The 24051-nt window shown below is 41.4% G+C and overlaps 1 protein-coding gene across 1 annotated transcript in view; it reads right to left on the reverse strand.

The window, feature by feature from the left end:
- Positions 1 to 24051, reverse strand: part of PLS1 (plastin 1) — a 53961-nt gene that overhangs the window by 11482 nt on the left and 18428 nt on the right. The window contains exons 2-11 of the mRNA XM_081955890.1: positions 19271 to 19362; positions 16794 to 16957; positions 11990 to 12119; positions 11618 to 11750; positions 10579 to 10660; positions 8727 to 8892; positions 8476 to 8618; positions 7537 to 7632; positions 5583 to 5778; positions 1422 to 1500 (exon numbers count right to left, since the gene is read on the reverse strand). Of these exons, the coding sequence (XP_081812016.1) occupies positions 1422 to 1500; positions 5583 to 5778; positions 7537 to 7632; positions 8476 to 8618; positions 8727 to 8892; positions 10579 to 10660; positions 11618 to 11750; positions 11990 to 12119; positions 16794 to 16957; positions 19271 to 19340 (1259 nt within the window). The 5' untranslated portion in view covers positions 19341 to 19362. The remainder of the gene's footprint in view (positions 1 to 1421; positions 1501 to 5582; positions 5779 to 7536; positions 7633 to 8475; positions 8619 to 8726; positions 8893 to 10578; positions 10661 to 11617; positions 11751 to 11989; positions 12120 to 16793; positions 16958 to 19270; positions 19363 to 24051) is intronic.

Below are 24051 nucleotides of genomic sequence, written 5' to 3' on the forward strand. Positions count from 1 at the left end.
TAATTTTTCCTAGTGGGTTTATCTTGTTTGGGAAACTTTCAAGTGCCTTGTGGACTCATTTGTCATTGCTGTGGACTAGCAAGGGTCTGCCTTTGGCTGGATTTAATTGGGACAGTTCCGTTTTTTGTGTGAAGGGAATTATTGGGGAATATTAATAAAAATCATTAAACCACTGTTATGTGTGAGTGAGCAGGACAGCACATAATGGGATACACAAATGTAATTGGGGAGAGGCAGAACCTCAAATAATCCTTCCCAATGTCACATAGGGCTTTAAAGGTGAAAAACAACATCTTGAATTGCATCAGGAATTGAATTAATAACTAATGCAGTTCATGGAGAGATGTGTGGTGCAGGGGTGGATTCCGGCAGTCGCTATTGCTGGTTTGCTTGTGGCTGTGCTGCTTGCGCACTTGATGTGAAGAGCCAGGAAGGATGTACTACTTCTACCTGCTTCTACCAGAGATCATTCAAAAGCACAATCAATGCCCTTTCTGTGTCCAGAAACATGCCCAGGCCTGGATCCTGAACCTGCTGTGGACCACTTTCACCATGAGCTTCCCTAAAATAGGGAGATCTGACACTGGTTGGATGTTGTCCTAGATAGTGGGATCCAGTGATTGGCTTTTTTAGGAAAGGACAAATCAACACATCCTTAAGAGGTGGCGGGGGGGGGGGAAACCCTTGTCTCAAGGATAAATTCACCCCAACTAAAACTCATTCACATATCACTCCCCCCCCCCCCCACAGCAACCTTAGCCAATTATGAGGGTGTATGATTCTCATGAGCAAGTGGCTGAGCTCACAATCATAAAGATCCTTTCTACTTCCTCAAGTCTGAACTGAACAGGTTTGAACTGTTCCATACTGGGTTATCATTGATACATTTAGGGGGAATCCAATGGAATGCAATATAATAAACTGTATTACTGTATTAATATTTCATTCAGAAAAGTGTACTGTATTGAGACAATACTTATTCAAGAGGTGGATCAGAAAGAACAGGCAATTTAGGCTCTCAAATTGTTCCAAGAATGGCAGCTGTCTATTAAAAAAACCAACTTTGCACTGCAGCCACCAGTTCAATTTTCCAATAGCTTTTAGGGACATGTTTGAATCATCAATATACCTAAAAATAATACTGCCCAAACTGGCAAGAGTTTTGAGCTAAATAGAACAATCTTGCCCTTGGATGCAGGTAGAAAATAAGCATTAATCCAAATAAGCTTAAATGATTCAGCACAGGTATACTAGGAAAAATGTGACTGAAATTGGTACTACTGCATTACCATATATAATTTTATGTCAAACCTTGAAACAAAGGAACAATCTAAAACACTTAACAGCATTGGTATGTTTCAGCATACTTTAAGTGAGCACGTTTTGCTCGGTAAAAACTACATAAGAAATGTTTTCTTTACCTGTATAAGTGATTAATATAAGGAGTAACACCCAATGAATTCATCCAGTTTCTAAATGTTCTCTCTTCCTTACTTTCACCTACAATAGAAAGATAGTAATTTAGTTATACTCTGATTTTTGGTCTGTTTTTAAATCTATTGAATCCCAAAGAGAAGGAATGATATCACAAAGCAGGAGAGAAAGAATGTTATCATAAAATGGAAATATATATATAAATGGGTGAAAAATAAACAAATCTAAATTAAATCAAAACCATAAAAAGGATACTTATTGTGCTAAATATTTAGAGCACAGCAATAGCAAAAAAATTCTTTGTGTCCACAAAGTTCAGTTTGGTGGTTGACCATCCATTAAATTATATGTTTGGGGTCTACATGAGTCTAGAACTTTTGAATCAAAGTCCATTTCAGCTCCCATAATACTAGCCAATAGGATTTGTCAATGGCCCAGTTCAGAAAAATCTATATTTTCTTTTGTAGCTTTCAATTAAAATTATTATTAAGATTTGTTTCAAAAGGTATTTCAATCTCTAATTGAAATATATTTTGAATACTTCAGAATGAATTAACATGCTTCCAAGATAATTGGTTATAGAAAGAAGGGGTGCAAAAGGGTATGTTTGGCAAGTTCACAATAAAACTTCATGCTAAATAATGCAGAACATAACATGCAAGCTGAAAAAATCAATTCTAACTGAAAGAACTGTGAAAGTAAAAAAATAAAGGTTATATTTAATATGCCACTCTAAAATCTATTTCTTAAACTTCTTTATGACCACCTACCATCACTAGAATTCCTTTCATTCTTGTTCAGTATTTAATATATACCTTCTTGAGAATATACACTTTGCTTTCCGTGGAATAGGTATAAATAATAGATAACCAACACAAACTGGAACATGGTAATAACATGCCTTGTGGCACTTTTCTTCTGTAATCGCAATGTTGGGCAGCAATAGGCATACATAGAGATCAGAAACGGATATGATCAAACAATTATGCTGATTATTTTTCACTTCTCAAAATAGAAAAATGCTGAATGTTTAATTTCAGTTATCAAAATAGGAGTAACTTCAACATTCATTTTGTCAGGAAAATAAACCAGTCATCCTTAAGCATGGCTGCTATTCAGGATAAGATGTATTTCTCCATTGGGTTTTATAGCCATGCAGCCCTCAGTATTGCTGATCAAAACACAATTCATTTTGTCTATTATTTACTGTATTATTTCTAATATGATTTGAATATTTGAATAATAAAACTAAAATGGACTTACAGGTGGTCCTCAAACTATGACTTGTATGGCCAGTCATGTTTCCAAGTTAAGACAGCACTGAACCAATGATATTTCCAACCAGTCCTTGGAGTTCCAGCCATTCCACTAACCCCATTATCACGTGATGTCAAGTTGGGTAATTTGCAACCAGTACAGGTTCACAGTTATAACTGCTTGCCAAGTATCCTGCAATCATGTCATCACCATTTGCAATCTTTCCGGCTGGCTTCCCCAGAAAGTCAAGTCACTGGGTATATCGCCCACCCGCACTTCCTGTCCCAGCCCACTGCTCATGTACTGGGCTGGCACCCTCCCAACTTGTGTGTCACCACTTGGGCACCATTGCAGACCTGAATAGCACCTCTCGTGTACTCCCCTCTTACACCCTCTCAGATCTTTGCCAAGCATCTTGCGCATGGTGCCTCTCATGCATCCCCTCACAACCTTGCTCCATCAGTCCTGGCAACCTGTGCTCTGCTGGCCCTGTCATTCCCAGTTGATATTTGCTATTTTTTTCCTCCTGATGCTGAGAAGTTATGTCCAGCCTGGCCATTCTTCTTGGCAGCAGCAGGAAGATGGTGAAAATCAGCTGAGGATGGAAGGCAAGTAGAATGCAGGGCAGCAGAGTTAGCAGAGTGTTGTTGGCCAAAATATATAGAGATAGGGGAGGGGAGACATGGAGCTTGGGGGGTAGATATGGAGCTGGGGGGAGTTCATGTGGAGGGAGCCTTACCCATGCTGGGAGGTACCAACCCAGCAATGGTTTGGATTGGGGTGGATCCTTGCCTAAGGACTGGGTGGGATTTGTTTAATGATGGCGATGGTACTAAGAGAATTACTGCTAAGCAATACAATCACGTGATATCATACTTTATGATTACATTGCTTAGTGATGGAAATTCTAATACAACTTCTGGTTGTTAACTTAGGACTACCTGTAAAACTATAAGAACAGCACCTAATCTCCAGCTTTATCACACAAAATAGGATTTATCTGTGGGAATGGCACAAATTTCTTAATTTAAAAGCTTAAAATTCTGCAAGGTAAGGATTGCAGATATATGTATCAGCACAGCTGTGAGGTAAAGCCCTTGTGTTCTTCAAGAATTATCCAGCAACCATTTCAATAGGCTGTCCTAAGAGGAATATAGAATGCCATATTTTTCTGTCCTGTTTTTGAAATGTTTCCATTCCAGTTCATAGTGATCACTACTAGCAACTTCTAACTTTATTACAACTGATAATTACAATATATCTTAAGAACTGTTTAATTTTTTATGTTTGCCTTGTTTTTTCTCCATAATTTTCTTTAAAAGTCCGAGGCAAGAAACGGTCTTGTTTTTATTCTACTGGAAGCTGTTGGAAGCCTTCTAGCTGATACATGCCTTGAACAAATAGTTGAATTTAGGGAAGGGAATTTTCACTTTTGACAACTTTATCTTTTCATTCACATTTGTGAGGTTTCATATCACAGCTCCCAAGAACTCAATTATCTATTCAAGTAAAGTTAATTTTATATGACTTTAAAATAAATGTCTATTACTAATATCTTTCCACAGCTCTAATGGCATATTAAAAGAAAAACACTAATATGTTACAAAAGCAAGACAGTTACAAAGAGGGCAGTCATCACAGTAATAGAATGAAAGGAAAAACAGATTTCAAAGTATAATTTTACAAGCCAAAAGCCTCCAACTAAATACAGTACCTAAAGTAGGAGGAGTCAAATCTGCATTTTATGAAGAAAGATTGGAAAGTTATTAAATGTAATATTATGAGCACTAGCCTAATTTCAGTATTTGGGTATCTTGAACATCTAAAAAACATATTAAGATCCAATATCTTGATGTGATTTGAACTCTTCTCCATCAACTTTGCTTGTCAGAAGGTGACATGAGCCCCAAATACTGTAACTATCATAAATACATGTCAGTTGCCAACTGTTCAAATTTTTATCACATGATCATGGGGATGCTGCAATTGTCATAAGTATAAAAAACAGTCCTAAGTCACTTTTTAGTGCCATTGTAACTTCAAATGGTCACTAAAAATGGTTGTAAATTGTGGACTACCTATATTGAGGAAATCTTTTCCATTCTTAACTGCCTTGTGCAATTAGGTTTATAGATATGTGTGTTCCAATTTTACTCCATAGTTTTGAATGGAAACTAGCATATTTCCCCTCCTCCACCCCACCCCCAAAAATCATGTTAAATTATATGGCTTGAGCATAATTGGAAAAAACACAGTGAACTAAACTTTCAATGAAATAATATAATTATTTAAGTTAAAGAACAACAAGGGACTTGATGTTAGAGAAACTTCCCATAGACAAAATGGAGTTACTATGATTCAGAAGGTGGACTTCAGGATTTGGGGAAAATGCCTGCTCTGAAAAGTGTACATTTTCCATTAAGGATCAGATTTGCAATCTGGGAGTGCCTTTTAAATACAGCATTAAATCCTGGACCATTAATAAAATCAAGAGATGCTTTTATCAACTTTGGTTGATAAATCATGTCCATAAGTGAAGAAGAAAATATTGTACACTAACAACCAAAGACTGCATTAGTTTTTGAAGGTGGTCTAGAAACTCAGCTGGCTAGAATTTGGCAGCACTTCACTCTCCTTAGGATTTAGAAAGGAGCTCAAATCATAGTCAAATCTTTTAATGTGGTTTAGCATTTGTTTTAACTAAACTGTTGCTGTTTTAATTGTATTGCTCTAAGCTGCCCTAAAGCCATTAAGGGAGAGGCAACATACAAGTACACTATTAAATAAACAAGCAAATTATATCCCCATTGAATTATTTAAATTAAGAAATAATAAACAACCAAATAGGTCTTTCTCTAATATCTCAATTAGTATGTATTGAAGTTACTTACCTTCTAATAAACTGAAATCATAAGAATTGTTTTTAGGCTTTTGCAGGGCAGGGTACGTGTTAAAGAGGTTTGCAACAAAGGCTATATTAAGTTTAGGGTTGCCTGCAACCACATCTGTAGGCGTCACAAACTGTTTGCAACCCAATTTATCTGCTTGTTGAAGCATATATTCAGCTCTCCTCAAATCATTTGGTTCCTGGGGAAAAATAAATTGCAAATTTAAAATAAAATACATGCATTCATTTTTGCATTAGACATAAAATTCTAGATGCAGAAGCAAAACATAAATTGTTTGGAAAGAAAACCCTGTTTTTGCAGGATTCCTGATTGCATTTAAATGCATTTAGAATCTGTGCTTTGGACCAGCTATAGCAGTCTACCATACCATACTCTTCCCTCAGAAGATCTAAAGGAAACATTCTCAGGGGTTTCTTAATCTCTAAGATCAGACTCTGACTAGGCAACACAATAGTCGAGAATATATTATTATGAAAAAGGAAAAGCAGCCTATATAATGGGGAAAAGGGTAACATACTTTGCTGTTAATTCCAAGAAGAGTTTTGCCTAGAATACTAACAGGTATCTGTTTTGTTTTTGTTTTCATTTTCTACTTCTTAGGTAACTGATAGTAAAGTTTTACAAATGCTTCAAAACAGGTGCCTCTAAATTTATGGAAGCACATTCAAAGCATAATGTTTGAACAATTTAAGCGGCCATGTCTTTCTCAGACTTAAATGTTTTGGAAATTTTTCCGTCTCAGAGTTTGAAACCAGATTAGATCAGATTTGAATAATCAGTATGTAATGGTAAAAAAAGTCATAACTGACTCTACCATATAAACTTGAGACAAAAATATATTGAAATAAATCTTCAATGTATATTTACAATACAATACAATACAATACAATAGTAGAGTTGGAAGGGACCTTGGAGGTCTTCTAGTCCAACCCCCTGCCTAGGCAGGAAACCCTATACCGTTTCAGACAAATAGCTATCCAACATCTTCTTAAAGACTTCCAGTGTTGGGGCATTCACAACTTCTGGAGGCAAGCTGTTCCACTGATTAATTGTTCTCACTGTCAGGAAATTTCTCCTCAGTTCTAAGTTGCTTCTCTCCTTGATTAGTTTCCACCCATTGCTTCTTGTTCTACCCTCAGGTGCTTTGGAGAATAGTTTGACTCCCTCTTCTTTGTGGCAACCTCTGAGATATTGGAATAATGCTATCATGTCTCCCCTAGTCCTTCTTTCTCTTAAGCTAAACATACCCAGTTCCTGCAACCGTTCTTCATATGTTTTAGTCTCCAGTCCCCTAATCATCTTTGTTGCTCTTCTCTGCACTCTTTCTAGAGTCTCCACATCTTTTTTACATCGTGGCGACCAGAACTGAATGCAGTATTCCAAGTGTGGCCTTACCAAGGCATTATAAAGTGGTATTAACACTTCACGTGATCTTGATTCTATCCCTCTGTTGATGCAGCCTAGAACTGTGTTGGCTTTTTTGGCAGCTGCTGCACACTGCTGGCTCATATTTAAATGGTTGTCCACTAGGACTCCAAGATCCCTTTCACAGTTACTACTACTGAGTAAGGTATCACCTATACTGTACCTGTGCATTCCGTTTTTGTTGCCTAAATGTAGAACCTTACTCTTTTCATAGAATATATTTTGTTAATGGATTTTCACTCTATTTGAAGCATATTCCAGCTTGATTCTCAAAGTATCCCCCGTTAAGACTCATTATGAAGCCATCACATCAGATGGCTGGATTATCAATTTTTTAAACATAGTTGGTCAGATTATACAAAGCAACCCATTCCTTTAAAAAAAGGAATTCAATCATACTGTTTAATTATCTATTCAAGAAAGCTGCTAGATATGTTTAGTAGAAATGCTATAACTTGGTTTGCCAACCTAGCCAGTGTTTATAATCTGAAAGAATTAACAGAACACTTACATTAAAACCTGAAAGATCTATGGCAATGGCTTTTTCTCCATTGTTGCCTCCTTTGGGTGCAATTTGATTCAAAAGATGATAATAAGCTTTTGAGTCCTGAATTGAACAATGCAAATTTTAAATAAAAATATTAATGAACACTTATCCGATTCTGAAATGAGAATGACTGAAATTGTTATCCTAATATGCCTGTTATCATATTCTATATAGGTTCTGCATAGAATATATTTTGTTAATGGATTTTCATATTTCTTGGATGATATCACCTTTGAAAAAGACACAAAGTAATGTGTTGGGATGTATCTACAGAATTACAGCAATAAAAAGGTGCCTGGATAAACAGTGCTAAAAAAAATACAGGAGCTGATCTTGATGGAGAGCAACATCAAGTGCTACTGGCTCACAATAGAGATTTTGCAGAACCAGGTGTCCTCAGCTTAAAGGTCAGCTTTCAGATGAATTAAATCTCTAAATACAGGTATCTAGGCTCTGTTGTTTTCCCCTGGATCCAAAATTCTAAACAATTCCAATTGCAACTGGCCCACTTCTCTGGATACCAAAACTTTTGGGAATTGTGCTAATACGTTTAATAATATAATAAAAAAAGTAAGGAAATCTCTTTTTGTTATTTTTTAATGTTATGTTTTAAGTATTAATTTGCTTCCATAGTTTTTTATTCTAGAAATGATATTTTCTTCTTCTTCTTCTATAAGTTTTATAAATAGCTTTTTGAGACCATGGAATTTCTTATTTAAGAAATGGTCTTTCATAAATTGGCAATGTATGGCAATAATATGTTAGGTTCAAAAAGTATTTCAATAGTATACTTTTTATTAAAATGCAACAGCAGAATAATTTATGAAAACTTTGATTAGTTCTATTTTTAAAATTCAGATTGTAATAATTGCTTTATTTACTACAAGTTTAAGTAAGATATACCTTAATGTCTTGACCAAAGTTGCTTATTTTCTTCCACCCAGCGTTATTCAAATGGTAGTTAACCCAGCGTAGCAGAAGTTCTTCTGGAGACAATTTCATTAATTGCTCCAATTCTTCTTCATCACTTAGTAAACCAATAAGAGCTGGAAAAGGTTTTCAATAAATATTATTCTGGAACTTCAAAAGAAAAAAAAAAGAATATGCTTAAGCTACATAATTTATTATTCCTGATGAATGTTTAAAATTCTCACCTTCATTTCTGGAAATCTCTATATCAGAAAAAAGCCCAACTTTAATAATTTGCCATAATAATCCTAACACCAAATGTGGCTTTCCATCTATTAGATCTTGTGATCCAATGTTAACTACTGTACAGCCAATAGCCGATGCAGAATTTAGCGCTAGATCTAGATTTTCCTAAAATCAAAGCAAAAAAAAAACAACATTAGCAAGAAAGAAACAGATGTAGAATGAACAGACTAAGAAAGTATTTCATAAATCAGCTGACATTTGAACTATTTTCAGCATATTTGAAAAACTAAAAGTCAGTATTTAATAAATTATTCCATAATATTAAGTATTTTTCCATTGAAAGAGCTGATAGAGCATAGGCCCTTTTTAATACAGCTATTTATGTTTATACTTTTAGTTACTTAACAATATAAAATGTTACCATCATAACTCAGAATATGCCTGTGCTAGGATATTCTAAAAATTGCCATATAACTATGACATCTAAATAGAATACTATAAGAAAAATGGATATGTGAAAGCTAAATAAATAAGACCTTTCGAATCAGAGATGAATACACACACACATACAAACACACACAAGTTTTCAATGGAAAAAAGGATTATGCTGAAACAAAATGACATTTGGGGGGGGAATGTAAAATTGGAGGAAGTTAATAGGCATAACAAAACAGGTAGTAGAACAACTTGAATTGACATGTTCTACAAACATGTTACAAATATTTTAGTAATAGAACTATGTGCAAAATTCTATGCTAGAAATGAGAAAGTTTCCTGGAAACTGCCTTATTTTTATATGCATTTTGCATCTATAACCAGAATAAAAAAAAACCAAAATATAAAAATAAAATATAAGAAAGTTGCACCAGAGATAAAGAAAATACAGAAAAATATTGAAAGAAAAATATATGTTCAATACTCTTATATATAATTGAAACCCAGGTCTCAAACAACAAATTAAACTGTGGCGAACTGAAGTGATATTGATCATTCTTTATGCAATAAAAAGCTATTTCCTATGCTGAGAGTATTTTTATTTAAGGATCTTTTTTCCTCACTAGAGTAAAACCAGTTTCCTCAGACAGTGAGATGGGACAACATATAAATTTAATAAATAATAATAAATAAATACATAAATAAAAAGCAAGCTTCTTAGCTACACCCCATGAATGATAAATCTCCTTGTTTCATAAGGTTTAGAGTCTGGAGAATATTATACCAAAATGTCTTCAATGTATATCAATTCCAAAACATAAAATTTGTGTCACTTCCAAAATGTTACAGATGAACAGTGGAATCTAACTACCTACAGTATTTTCGGGGTGCCCAATAAACATGAAAGAGAACCCTCTGTTGAATTAATTGCATTTTGAGATCATAGAACACTAGTGTGACTTTTAAAAATTCTAACACATTGATTTGTTGTAGCTCAGTGCAGGTTTTTCTATATTTATCTTGGTACAACTTTTCAATTGTAGATTTAAATTAATTATATATTAAGAAACTTCCAAAACCTTTTTCTAATAATTTTAATCAATTTTAGATTTTGCTCACACCTCAGGCCCAAACTGTAAAATTAAAATACATTTTACTTATATATATGCAACTCAGAAGTTTTAAGCAAACCAAATTCTTTTTAATCTTTAAAACACTAGTATCAATCCCATTTCTGGCTTGTGTAATAAATTTTCAAGTTTGCATTATCTTGTAATGTAATTTTACATGAGAGCAAGATCAAATTTTAATCTCCTTCCCAAACATCATCCATATATGTGCCTACAGTTTATAATTTGCCTTGTTCATCTTCTTAATTGCTATTCAACTATTAGATTTTGGCTATGGTTTACTTACTGATCTAGTAAATGCTGTAAGCTTCTTCTTATTAATTGCTCTTTCATCAATTGTATCTGGCTGAGATAAATTAATCATTTTGCTTGAAAATAAAGAAAAATAATTATTAGCTTAATGTGAAAGAAATTCAGTGTAAAGTGATTAAAAAGATTGGCAGATTAAAGTTCTCCATAAATGTGAACATTAAATAGCAAAACATTTAGTAGACATACAGAATATGGAAACATATGGAATGAATATTTTATTTCCATAAATGGAATAACATCAGTACCATACATAGCTGTAATTCATTTAGTTTTTTCATATACTAATATTCAACCGTTATTAACTGAAGAATGTACACTTAGTCACCATAAACAGAAGAAGAGGCATAAGCATATGTACATGCGTGTTCATGTAACATACTTTTCCTCCCTGCCAAGGTGAAAAATATCAGAACTGTCTTTGACCTAGCATGGAGAATGAAGACAATAGCTGTTAGACCACAGCACCATGCTGGAAACAGTTATCTTAATTCTGATTTTCAAATGTTTACACTTGGATAATTTCTGGGATCAGTAGAGATGAGTATTAAAGCATTCCATATATACCCAAGACTGCTGTTAAAAATAGCAGTTCATTCTTATGCAAGGTGGATATGAGTGATAGGGGAGGTAAAGGAGAATGGATGATTCCTTTGTAAAACTCTTCAATGAGACTGCTAATAGCAATGCAGAAGCAGCAATTATGTAGCAAACCATGACTGGAGGATTTGCCAAATAACAGCAATTGGAAGAACTGCCTTCATAAGTCAGGACAGTCACATGATATTGCACTTTATGACTGTGCTGCTTAGCAGCAGGGTTCCCAATGCCAATTAATATTCATAAGTGAGGACTATATGTTTAATTTTTATTGATTTCAATGAAAGAATTCAAAATTTGCTGAACTTTCCAACTAAAATAAATAGGGCTTAGAGTATCAAAATTAAGTGATGATAATGCCTTAAGTACTCGCCAGCCTGTATTTTGGTAAACATTTTTTAAAAAATTGAACATACCAAAGGAGGATACCATCAGCAAGTGAGTTAAAAAGGCTATCATCTGATGGATCCATAGGGAGGCAACGTTTGCAGTCAGGGTCATCTTTAAGAGCTTTATTTATCCAGTTAACAAATGCAACCTTGTCTTCTTCTGGAAAATAAAAGAGGAAAATATATTTTAAGAGCAATCGAGCAATACATATGCCATAGACTCAACTTTGCTGTCTTAGCACACTGTAAAAGAAACCGTAATAAGGAATACTGTTATGTATCTTTTATTTTGAGCAGGCCATCCTGTAATTATAAGAACCATATCCCTATTCCTTCATAAATGTTAATCCTGGCACTACATTGACAAAAACATTCCTTTGAACATTACATTTTTTTTACCTGAGTAAGAATGCTGAGTTCCCTCACTGGAAATGGATGATGTTCCTCCAATTGCAGTAATCCCCCGTTTTTTGTTTATGGATTTTCGAAATGATTTGCTAATCTCTTTACTTTTCAGTTCCTGAATAACCTGGGGAAAAACAACATGAACAAAATGAAATGTAATGAGGAGAAAAGCAAGATTTTGCACCTAGACAGGAAAAACCAAAGATACAAGTACAAATTAGGCAAAGCATGGCACAAATATAGTAACTGTGAGAGGGACCTTGGAATCCTAGTGGATGATCATTTAAATATGAGCCAGCAGTGTGTGGCAGCAGCCAAATAAGCCAATACAGTTTTTGGTTGCATAAACGGAGACATAGAATCAAAATCATGTGAAGTATTAGTATCACTTTACAAATCCTAAGTAAGACTACATCTGGAATATCACATCCAGTTTTGGTCATCATATTGCAAAAAAAGATGTTGAGACTTTGGAAAAAGTGCAGGGAAGACCAACTAAGATAATTAAAGTCCTAGAGATTAAAACATGAAGATTGGTTGTAGGAATTGGGCATGGATAGTCTAGAGCAGCGATGGCGAACCTTTTTGGCTCGCGTGCCACAAGGGGGAGAGCGCAGGGGGGTCGTGTGCGGGCGTGCTGCACCCATAATGCAACGTGCGACCCCCCCAGTGCGCATGTGCATACAACGCATGACACCCCCCCCATTTTTACATGCTTTTTTCACCCTCCCCAGGCTCCAGAGGTTTTATAGGAGCCTGGGGAGGGCGAAAAGAGCCTTTCCCCCCCCCGGGAGGCCCTCCTGAGGCTTCCCTGAAGCCTTCGGAGCGCTTAAAGCCACCCTCCGAGCAAACCGGAAGTGACTTCCGGTTTGCTCGGAGGGTGGTTTTAAGCGCTCTGAAGGCGTCAGGGAACCTCCGTACGGTCCCTGAAGCCTTCGGAACACTTAAAACCACTCTCCGAGCAACCCGGAAGTGACTTCCGGTTTGATCGGAGGGTGGTTTTAAGCGCTCCGAAGGCGTCAGGGAACCTCCGTATGGTCCCTGAAGCCTTCGGAACACTTAAAACCACTCTCCGAGCAACCCGGAAGTGACTTCCGGGTTGCTCGGAGGGTGGTTTTAAGCGCTCCGAAGGCGTCAGGGAAGGCTCCGGACGGTCCCTGGAGCCTCCGGGGGGGGGAGGCTCTTTTCACCCTCCACTGGCTCCAGAGGTTTTATAGGAGCCTGGGGAGGGTGAAAAATAGCTTTTAAAAAGGTGACCTCAGCTGGCCAGCGCGCGCATGCGCGCTGGCCAGCTGACAGGGCAGCGCCTCGCGTGGCCTGACAAATGGCTCCGGGTGCCACTTGTGGCACATGTGCCATAGGTTCGCCATCACTGGTCTAGAGCCATGATGGCGAACCTATGGCACATGTGCCACAGGTTGCACGCGGGGCCATTTGTTAGGGCATGCAAGGTGTTGCTCTGTCAGCTCCGGCACGCATGCATGTGCTGGCCAGTTGACTTCGGCATTCTTTTTTGGCTATTTTTTGCGTTCTGGAGGCTTCAGAGGGTGAAAAACAGCCCAATGCGCAAACCAGAAGTTTGGGAACAGTCTTCCGGTTTGCCCATAGGGCCATTTTTTGCCCTCCAGAGTCTTCAGGGAAGCCTCTTGAAGCCTCCGGGGGGCCTCTGGGGACAGGCTGTTTGTGCCTTCCCCAGGCTCCTAGAAAGTCTCTGGAACCTGGGGAGGGTAAAAAAAGGGTCCATCAAGTGCCAAAAGTGTGGGGAGGGAGGGAAGGGGACATGTGCGCATGCACTCCGGGGGTCAAACACATAGCATTATGGGTGGGGCACACCCACGCACGACCCCCCTGCACTCCCCCCGCTTTTGATACGTGATGGGAAAAAGATTAGCCATCACTGGTCTAGAGAAAAAGGTACTAGGGGTGATATAATAGCAGTATTCCAATATTTGAGAGGCTGCACCAAAAAAGAGCGAGGTCTATTATCTTCCAAAGCACCAAAAGGCAAAACAAGAAACAATGGATGGAAACTAATCAAGGAGGGAAGCAACCTGGAATTAAGGAGAAACTTCCTAACAGTGAGAACAATTAACCAGTGAACAGTTTGCCTTCAGAAGTTGTGGGTGCTTCATCACTGGAGTCCCAAAGATGCTTTTTCAAAAGGCAAACATTTTCAAAGTTAATTTTTTAAAATTATTATTTTGAGAGCTGTTATTCAAAAGCTGTCACTATACTGCTAAAGTTGGCTTGCTGATAAATTTAAATAAATACTGTGAAAGTTACAAAACAGGATATCATATGTTTGAGGTGTGGTGGTGCAGTGGTTAGAATGCAGTATTGCAGGCTAACCAGGCCCTCTGCCAGGACCTGCTCAGCCTTTCATACTTCCAAGGTTGGTAAAATGAGATCCCAGATTGTTGGGGGCAATATGCTAATGTTGTAAACAGGTTAGAGTGTGCTGTAAAGCATTCTGGAGTGATATATACGTTTACATATTACTGCTATATCATATAACCCAGTGGTGGGTTTCAATTTTTTTTAGAACCTATTCTGTAGGTGTGGCCTGTTTTGTGGGAGTGGCTCAGCGGTCATGTGACCAGGTGGGCGTGGCCAACTTGGAAAATGTGGTGAAACTCACTTAACGATGCTCTTGCTTAGCAACCAAAATTTTGGGCTCAATTGTGGTCATAGGTTTTCTTTCTTTCTTTCTTTCTTTCTTTCTTTCTTTCTTCTTTCTTTCTTTCTTTCCTTCCTTCCTTCTTTCATCTCTCTCTCCCACTTTCTTTTTCTTTCTTTTCTTTTTTTCATTTTTTCTGCCTTTCTTTCTTTCTCTCTTTTTCTGTTTCTCTCTCTGTGTGTCTGTCTGTCTGTCTCTCTCTCTCTCTGTGTAGCTCTTTGTCTCTCCCTCCCTCCCCCCTCTCTGTCTCTCTCTGTCATTCTTTCTGTGTGTCTGTGTCTCTCTGTATCTCTGTCTCTCTCTCTCCTCCCTCCTCCATCTGTCACTCTGTATGTGTGTGTCTGTCTGTCTCTCACTCTCTCTCTCTCTCTCTGTGTCTCCCTGTCTCTGTCTCTCTCCCTCCCTCTCTCTCTATCTCTCTGTGTTTCTCTCTCCTCCCTTCCTCTCTGTCTGTCACTCTGTGTGTATATGTGTGTGTGTCTGTCTGTCTGTCACTCACTCACTCAATCACTCACTCTGTTTGTGTGTGTGTCTCTCTCTGTGTGTCTCTGTCTGTCCGTCTCTCCGTCCCAACCCGCCGATGGGCTCCAGACCAGCGGAGCCTCGTCCCTCTTTTTAACCAGGCAGCTATCAGAGAGAAGAAGGCAGCGCGGCTTGTGCAGCAGCCGAAGATCGCCTGGTTAAAGATCACCTGGCTAAAAAGAAGGACAAGGCTCCGAACCAGCGGAGGGGAGGGATCCCCCTCGCATTCCTCATCTTCCCGGATGGGCTGGTAAGGGGACAGAAAAGATTGTTCTCCAGTCCCAGGTTTCAGCTTCCTGGCTTCAGTATCTCTTTCCAGCTTCTTTTGTTGAGCCTGGAATTAAGGTTCTTTTTTATGTCTTAGGAAAGATCACCAGGTTAAAAAGGAGGAGGAGGCTTCACTGATCCGGAGCCCATCTAGGAAGACGAGGAATGTGAGGGGGATCTCTCCCCCCGTGGATGGAGCCTCCTCCTTCCAATTGGGGGGATCCATGCAGAGGATTTCTCCCTCACCCCCCAATTGGAAACAAGGTGGCTGTCAAAGCAAGGCAGCGCCCCCCGCAGAAGAAGGAACAGGAGAGGAGTTCGCGCCAGCCGCCGGCTGGCCAGAGTGCCCCCCCCGTTGGCTGCTCCCTCCTGGGCTGTGCCCGCGCCCCTGCCCGGCCTGCCTGCTGAGGAGGAGGAAGAGGCGGGGGCGCGTTGCTGAGAAGTGGGCAGGGCAGAGGTGGGCGCAGCGCTGCTGCCCTTACCCTTAAGGGACATGCTGGCTGGCGCTGCTTCAGGGCGCCCTGGCCGCCAGCTTCTCCATGCGCAGCCCGTTCCCCCCCAAAAAAGACCGTTTTCTTTTTTAAAAACACCCAAGCAGATGATCTTGAAAACCTGCGAGGTTGCTTTCGGAGGGGAAAGACGGGCAGCTGTGCAAAGGCTTGTTTTAAAGCTGCAGGCTCCAAGGCTGCAGGTGCCCAGGGTGGGTGGCAGGGGCAAATGCTGCCCGTCTGCCCCCTCCCAAAGCAACATCGCAGGTTTTCAAGATCGTTCGGACCGCATGGTTGCTCGGATCACACGGGTGCAGCCCAAGAAGACATTTCTGAGAAGAGATCTCACCATTTTTTGCATCGGGGCATGCTGCAAGGGGGGAAAGGAGTGAAGACCTTTTCCAGCTGGCGCAAAGGACTTCCCCGGACTTGCTTTAGTGAGTACGGGCCCACACCTCCACCACCACCAATCCGGAAAAGGTCTTTACTCCCTCTCTCTTGCAGCAAGCCCCGATGCAAAAAACGCCAAGGACTTGCGAGTGAGTGACAGGGGCGGGGTTTCCGGGTTCATTGACCAACCGGATCACGCGATCCGGTGTGAACCGGCAGAAACCCACCACTGAAATAACCATTCCTCAACTAACATGACAGACCCATCAGTTTTTGACTGTGTGGGGTACATTTTAGGAATATTGTACATTTTTGAGAATAGAGTAAAGCCATAGCTTGTGGCATGTATTTTAAAATATATTTTAATAATAACCTTTTGTTTCATACATAATTAATTAATTCTAACCCAGTTACATTCAGATTAAGATATAGCCTAGTATATTAGTTTACTTACCGATACAAATTCTTCAAAATTGATTTTGCCATCCTTGTTACTATCTGTCACTGCTATAATTTTTTCCACAATTTCACGAACTTTATAGCCAGGTAATGGAAGACTTGCTTCTTTGAAAAGATCTTGAAGTTCATAATCACTGACATATCCACTATTATCAATGTCTATAAATTGCAAAACAAAACCACTTTGTTACTATTGATATTTCAATTGCTGTTTTAAAATAATACATTTTTATTCTTTTGTTATCACCTTCTTGAATTTAGGCTATCTTTAATAATAGATAATGTATTTTTGCTGAAATATTATTTCAAACAGATTAACTGAGAACATATTCATACTTTAGGGGTCTTCTGTGGGCTGTGTGTGTGTGTGTGTGTGTGTGTGTATTGTTATATAAGACTTTCTCATCACATCTTATGCTTCATTCATTCTGTTTTCTTATGCTTTCAACATATTTGATGTAACATAAAGTTGCTAGATAACTGTATTTCTTGCTAATCTTATCTCACCTTGTACCTTTGTTTTTCTGATTTATTCCTTGTTGAAGTTGTGAAGATGAAGTTGTGTTAACGTTCATTGGATTTTCAGATGTTTCCTAGTTTTCTTTCTTGTTAGTATTTTTTGATATTGCACTGTCCTTAATTTTCTTTTCAAGGTATTTCAGTCAATTATAGTATGTTTAAGATTTTATTTTCATATTATCTTTTTATCATTTCCATTAGTTTATTGTATTGGCCAATTTAAAAACCATTATTTAAGTTGAAATTTTTTCAAGTGCTTGTTAAATCAAAAATTCTAACAATGTAGCCATTGCGTCCAAACTTACCCTTATTTAGTATCTTTAGTAAGAGACAAATTTAAGGTAATAAATTGGCCTACTGCCCACTGCAATTTTGTCCTTGGAAAGAGAAAATTATCATTATAGATAAAAAAAAGGTATTACACATTTTGTTTGACAAAATTAGTCCTTCAATTCATATTACTTCAATTACAATTACTTCATGATTTTTTAAAGCTTCAATTATCTGCTTTATAAAATCATCATGTACCTCTAATGACTGATTTGGTGGTCTGTATCAGACCCAAGGAACATAGCACATTTCAACATGCCATTTCAAATAACACTTGTGTTATTTTCTGTCCAATGGATCTCTATGTACATAAGTTCATTTCTGGTATATAATGTGTTGTCTGTTCCTCTGAAATAAAGTTTACCTATTAAATCCAATGCTCCACCGGTGGGATTCATCTTACTGTGTTATATAATCTTTTTAATATTATACTTGCCTTTATACCTCATGACTTCTAGCTCATCTTGTTTGTTTAACTCAGATTTTGTGTATTAGTGTAGAAGCATTCCATACAGTATAATTTGTTGGACTCCTTGTGTTCAATTTCTTTTCCTTTATATCTGTCTCATATTTATTTTTGCAAAACTAATTTTTATAAGATTTTACCTTGCTTCTTTATTCAGTCTATTATATGCCAATTCATTACTCACTAGTCATCTTACAAGTTCCTATCAATGTAAAATCTCCGATCTCTCTTCATAACCTTGCTCTGAAACCAGAGATAAGAAGATAATTACCTTATTTTTTGGAGTATAAGATGCACCTTTTTTCCTCAAAAGAAAGGGTGAAAATCTGGGTGCGTCTTATACACTGAATACAGCATTTTTGGGCCCCGAAACCCTGCCCCCTTTGCAAAAATGGCCATGCTTCGCCTTTAGGAGGCTTCCAGAGTGCTCCTGAGGGCTGGGGAAGGCAAAAATGAGTGAAAAACAGGCAGTTTTTTGCTCGTTTTTGCCCCCCCCCCGGAACACTCTATAAGCCTCCTAAAGGGCATGTTTGCTCTTTTTTTGAAAAAAAAAGGCCCATTTTCATGAAAAACTGGTCATTTTTTGCTCGTCTTTACTCCCCCCCCAGCCCCCAGGAACACTCTACAAGCCTCCTAAAACCTATGCATGCCCCTTTTTTGACAAAAAACAGGCCCGTTTCTCAAAAAAATGGGCCGTTTTTGGGTGGTTTGCAGAGTGCAAAAACTTTTTTTTTAATTTGCCTCTTCAAAATCTTGGTGCGTTTTATACTCCAGTGCGCCTTATACTCCAAAAAATATGGTAGTTGAGTTTCCCAAGCCGCATAGTATCCTGAACAAACATAGAGTGAAACACAAATCTCAGACTGAACAGCAGTTGTTTGCAGAAAGAGAAGAATATTGCTTTATTTCACTAAAATATAGATTTCAGAGTATAGTGGGAAAACATACCTCTAAAGAAAAACAAATGACTGAAGTGTTCCAGTTTCTTCATGAAACTAACAAAGAAATGGAGTAAACACTGCACTCCCAACAAGCAAAGCCAAGACCCAGTTTTGAGGCAATACAGATTGCTTCTTTCACGACAATCTGACTATTCTTATATATGAAGGTTATGTATGAAGGGTTAACTAAATCTTGGAAAACTTCAGCAAACTTACCTATTTTACTGAATGCTTCTTTTAATTCTTCCAGTTCCTCTCGAGAAATTGTTGTTACATTATTTTCCATCTTGACTGCCAGTTTTTTATGTCTATAAATAATCAACAAGACATATTTACAAAGTACAATAAGAAAAGACATATTCAATTAATTGAAATATTTTTGTGATTCATCAGAGTTTATACTATTCTGACCATTAGGTATAAATTTCTGTTTTCTAAGTATAAGTTTCACATTATGCAAAAGTTACAGATTTTGGATTTTTTATTTCTTACTAGACAAATTCAGTTATATCAATAACAATTGGGCTTATTAAATTATGCTGACAGAGATTCTGCTTCCACCTGCATCAAAAGGGAAATATTCAGTAGTATCAGTGCAGCTTCATAATGACTAAAAATTATGGGACTGCAGCATAATATTTGTGTGCTGAAGCCCAATGCAGGAAGCTAAAGGGACTAACATTATATACTATATTTTGTACATCCCAACAATACTGAATAACTGAGAATAGGAGGAGGAGGAGCTTCCGGAGGAAATGGCTGCTGACTTCTGAGCTCCGTACTTCCACGGAGCTCTTTGACGGGGGAGGGGGCGCCCCTGGCCCTCTTTCCATCGCGAGGGTTGGGAATTAAGAGCAACGACCACCCTGGCTTTCCATGGAGCCTTAATTGGCCCTCCAGGGTGGTCAAACAGCCAGGACAGATGAAGAAATAGCCCCAGCTGGAGCCGAAATGAGAGTTGGAGGTGGAGTCGGCATTGGAGCTTCAGCTGGAGGTCGGCGAATGGCGGCGGCGGCGACTGCGGTGATAGGGGCAGAGGCAGGATGAACGGGTGGCAGCGATGGCATCCCAGCGGCATCCCAGCGACCCGGGCGGCGCAAGGACAGTATCGGCGATGTTAGCAAGGCCAAATTGGAGGGTGAGGACTGCAGAAAGGCCGTTCGGGGGTTTGCATGAGGCTCGAGACGCTGGAGGCCGAAGAAGGCCTGCGGGAGAGCCGTAGGCCGGCCGGAGCAGGGCTCGGGCCAGGACTAACACCGGGGGGGCCGCTGAAGTTGGGGGGAGGCAGGCTACGATGGGGCTTGCCCTTAAAGAGCTATGCTGGAGCCTGGCAGAAGGAGGGAGCCCTGTGGCACCAAGGGCAGGACAGGTCTGTGCCCAGGAGATTGGCAGGAGGCTTCCATTGGCAGGAGGTTTAGTGCCAGGAAGAGAAAGGATTTATCAACCCCTGCCATTTACCTGCCATGGCTAACCCGCCCGCTTGTCACTTGTTTACTTATTATTTTGACTATCTATAACTATGGACTACTGTGTGTGCCTGCGGGACTACCCCCCACCATCTTTCACCAGCTTTCACCCGCTTACCATCAAATTTACCATCAATTTTACCATCAAACTCCATCAAACATCTACTTAGACTGCCTGCCCACCCACACCACAGATTGCCTCTTGGCCTCCACCATGTACCATCTACTTTCCACCTATTCGCCATCTATCTACCATCTACCTATTATCCACGTATTGACTTACCATCTGATGTGGAACCTGGCTTGCTGACTTAATTAACATCTATAGCACCCTGGCCCTTGCTGCAGCTCCCCCCAGTATACACTCGAGGTCAGATTTGCTCCTACTGCGGGAGTCCCCCCTCTCGCAGGTGTGGCCCTCCGCCCTTTCAAGGGCCCACCTTGATGACGGATTCATTAATCCCGAGAGGTGGAGGAAGCGGAGACTTAGGGGGTTTTTAGTCAAATGTTTTTTAAATTCTTTTAGGGGTTCAGGGGTTGGGGGGTGGGTGGGTCAGATCAGGAGCGATGACGAAGCCAGGTCACCAGGTGGGTTCTTGAGCAGAAGGAGCAGAGAGGAGGAGGGGGGAGAGGATACCATTTCTATACAGGGCTCCTTGATTCCAACGGTCGTAGGGAGGGGCAGATACGAGGACAGATTAACAACCCGCAGTCGGTTGGGAGACCGTGGGTGCTGGTTACACCCGGTCGCTTGTACCAACCCCCGCGTTCTAGGTGGTCAGGATTTGCAGGCCCAGGGCCTGAGGCTGCTGTTATGCAATGCGAGGTCCGTTATCAATAAGGCCCCCCTCATTCATGATCTAATTTTGGAGGGGGAGCCGGACCTCGCGGGAATAACGGAAACCTGGTTGGGCCACGAGGGAGGGTTACCCCTCGTGGAAATGTGCCCACCAGGTTACCAAGCATTTCACCAGCCCCGGGTCCGGGGAAGGGGCGGTGGGGTAGCAGTGATTATCCGGGAGGACTTAGAGCCGAGGGAGTCCACTGTGCCACAGACGTCCGGATGTGAATCCCTTGTTGTGAAATGGGGCCCTGGGAGGCAGTTGGGCCTGCTGATAGTATACCTGGCTCCCCGCCATACATCAGCGACCCTGCCTGAGCTCCTCGAGCTAATCTCATCGGTGGCGGTTGAGACCCCCAAACTTTTAGTAATGGGGGATTTTAACCTGCCGTCAGTGGGAGAAGCATCAGAGGGGGTTTGGGAGTTCATGGCTTCCATGACAGCCATGGACCTGACTCAAATGATTCAGGGCCCGACACACGAGGGAGGTCACACCTTGGACCTCGTTTTTGTCTCTCGCCAGTGGTTGAGTGATCTGGGAGGAGTGAATTTAACCATCACTCCTCTATCATGGTCAGATCACTCACTCCTCCGACTTGACTTCCCTGGTGCTACCCCTCGCTGCGGGGAGGCGGAACCGGAAAACACTAGATGGTTCCGCCCCAGGCGCTTGATGGAACCAGATAGGTTCCAGACGGAGCTTGGGCCACCTCCTGCAGCCCTGACCCGCCCTCGGGTAGAGGACCTGGTGGCCGCGTGGAATAATGCGACTACCAGGGCCTTGAACCGGGTGGCGCCTTTGCGGCCTCTCCGGCGGCAACGATCCACCCTGGCTCCTTGGTTCACCGAGGAGCTAAGGGTGATGAAGCGCCGCAAGAGATGCCTAGAGAGTCGTTGGAGATCCTCCCGATCCGAATTGGACCGAGCACAGGTACGAGCCCATTTAAGGATGTACCTAGTGGCATTGAGAACGGCCAAACGTCGATATTGTGCCGCTCTCATTGCATCCGCAGAGAACCGCCCTGCCGCCCTGTTTCGGGTGTCCCGCTCCCTTCTGTTTCAGAGGCCGCGGGAGGCCCCTCTACAGGGTAGAGCAGAGGAGTTTGGGAAATATCTGCTGGATAAAGTCGCTCAAATCCGGAAGGATTGGGTCCCCTTCAGTGGCCCAGTCGAGACGCCAGTGGCGAGTCTTGAGAAACCTTTTTGGGAGGAGTTTGACTTGGTTGCCATCGAGGATTTGGACAGATTGCGTGGACGACTGCGACCTACCACATGTTTGCTGGACCCGTGTCCCTCCTGGCTTGTACTGGCTTCCTGGGAGGTTACACGCGACTGGCTCCTGGGCCTAGTGAACGCTTTGTTGGGTGAGGGGTCTCTCCCGGCCGCCTTGAAAGAGGCGGTGGTGAGACCCTTGCTCAAGAAGCCTTCCCTAGACCCTACGGAGCTGGCCAATTATCGTCCTGTCTCCAACCTTCCCTTTTTGGCGAAGGTTGTAGAGAGTGTGGTGGCTTCTCAGTTCCCACGACATCTGGAGGAGAATGATTATCTAGACCCGCGCCAGTCCGGCTTTCGCCCTGGGCACAGCACTGAGACGGCCTTGGTCGCGTTGGTAGACGATCTCTGGAGGGCCAGAGATAGGGGTTGCTCCTCTATCCTGGTCCTATTAGACCTCTCGGCGGCTTTTGATACCATCGACCATGGTATCCTGTTGCACCGACTGGAGGGGTTGGGGGTCCGGGGCACCAGGAGGCTTGTGTGTTGGCAGGGGGGCAGAGGTCGACCCTAAGCCCCCTTACTTGTGGGGTGCCACAGGGGTCGGTCCTCTCGCCGCTCCTGTTCAACACATACATGAAGCCGCTGGGTGAGATCATCCGTGGTTTCGGGGTGGGATATCATCTGTACGCTGATGATACTCAGCTGTACATTTCCACCCCGAACCACCCCAACGAGGCCATCGAAGTGATGTCCCGGTGTGTGGAAGCCGTACGGGTCTGGATGGATGACAACCGACTCAGGCTCAACCCTTCCAAGACGGAGTGGCTGTGGGTTCCGGCCCCCCGGTTCAACCAGATAATTCCATCTCTGGCCATTGGGGGCATTCAACTTGCCCCCGTGGAGCGGGCGCGCAATTTGGGCGTCCTCCTGGATGCCAGGCTGTCCATGGATGAACATGTGACAGCCGTGGCCAGGGGGGCATTCCACCAGGTTCGCCTGGTGCGCCAATTGCGCCCCCTATTGGACCGGGACGCCTTACGCACAGTCACCCATGCGCTGGTGACGTCTCGCCTGGACTACTGTAACGCTCTCTACATGGGGCTCCCCTTGAAATGCACTCGGAGACTGCAGTTGGTCCAGAATGCGGCCGCGCGGGTGATTATGGGGAGTACCAAGTACTCCCATGTGACACCTCTCCTGCGCGAGCTGCACTGGCTTCCTGTGGTCTATCGAGTGCGTTTCAAGGTTTTGATTACGATCTTTAAAGCGCTCCATGGCTCAGGACCTAGTTACCTGCGGGATCGTATTCTGCCCCATACATCCCTACGACCCATCCGCTCGCACAGAGAGGGACTTCTCCAGGTGCCGTCTACCAGACAGTGCCATGGGGCGGCGCCTAGGAGCAGAGCCTTCTCTGTGGCGGGCCCAGCCCTGTGGAATGACCTCCCCCCGGATATTAGGACTACTACTGACCT

Source organism: Natrix helvetica (genome assembly GCF_964273705.1).
Source record: "Natrix helvetica genome assembly, chromosome: 5".
NCBI lineage: Eukaryota > Metazoa > Chordata > Lepidosauria > Squamata > Natricidae > Natrix > Natrix helvetica.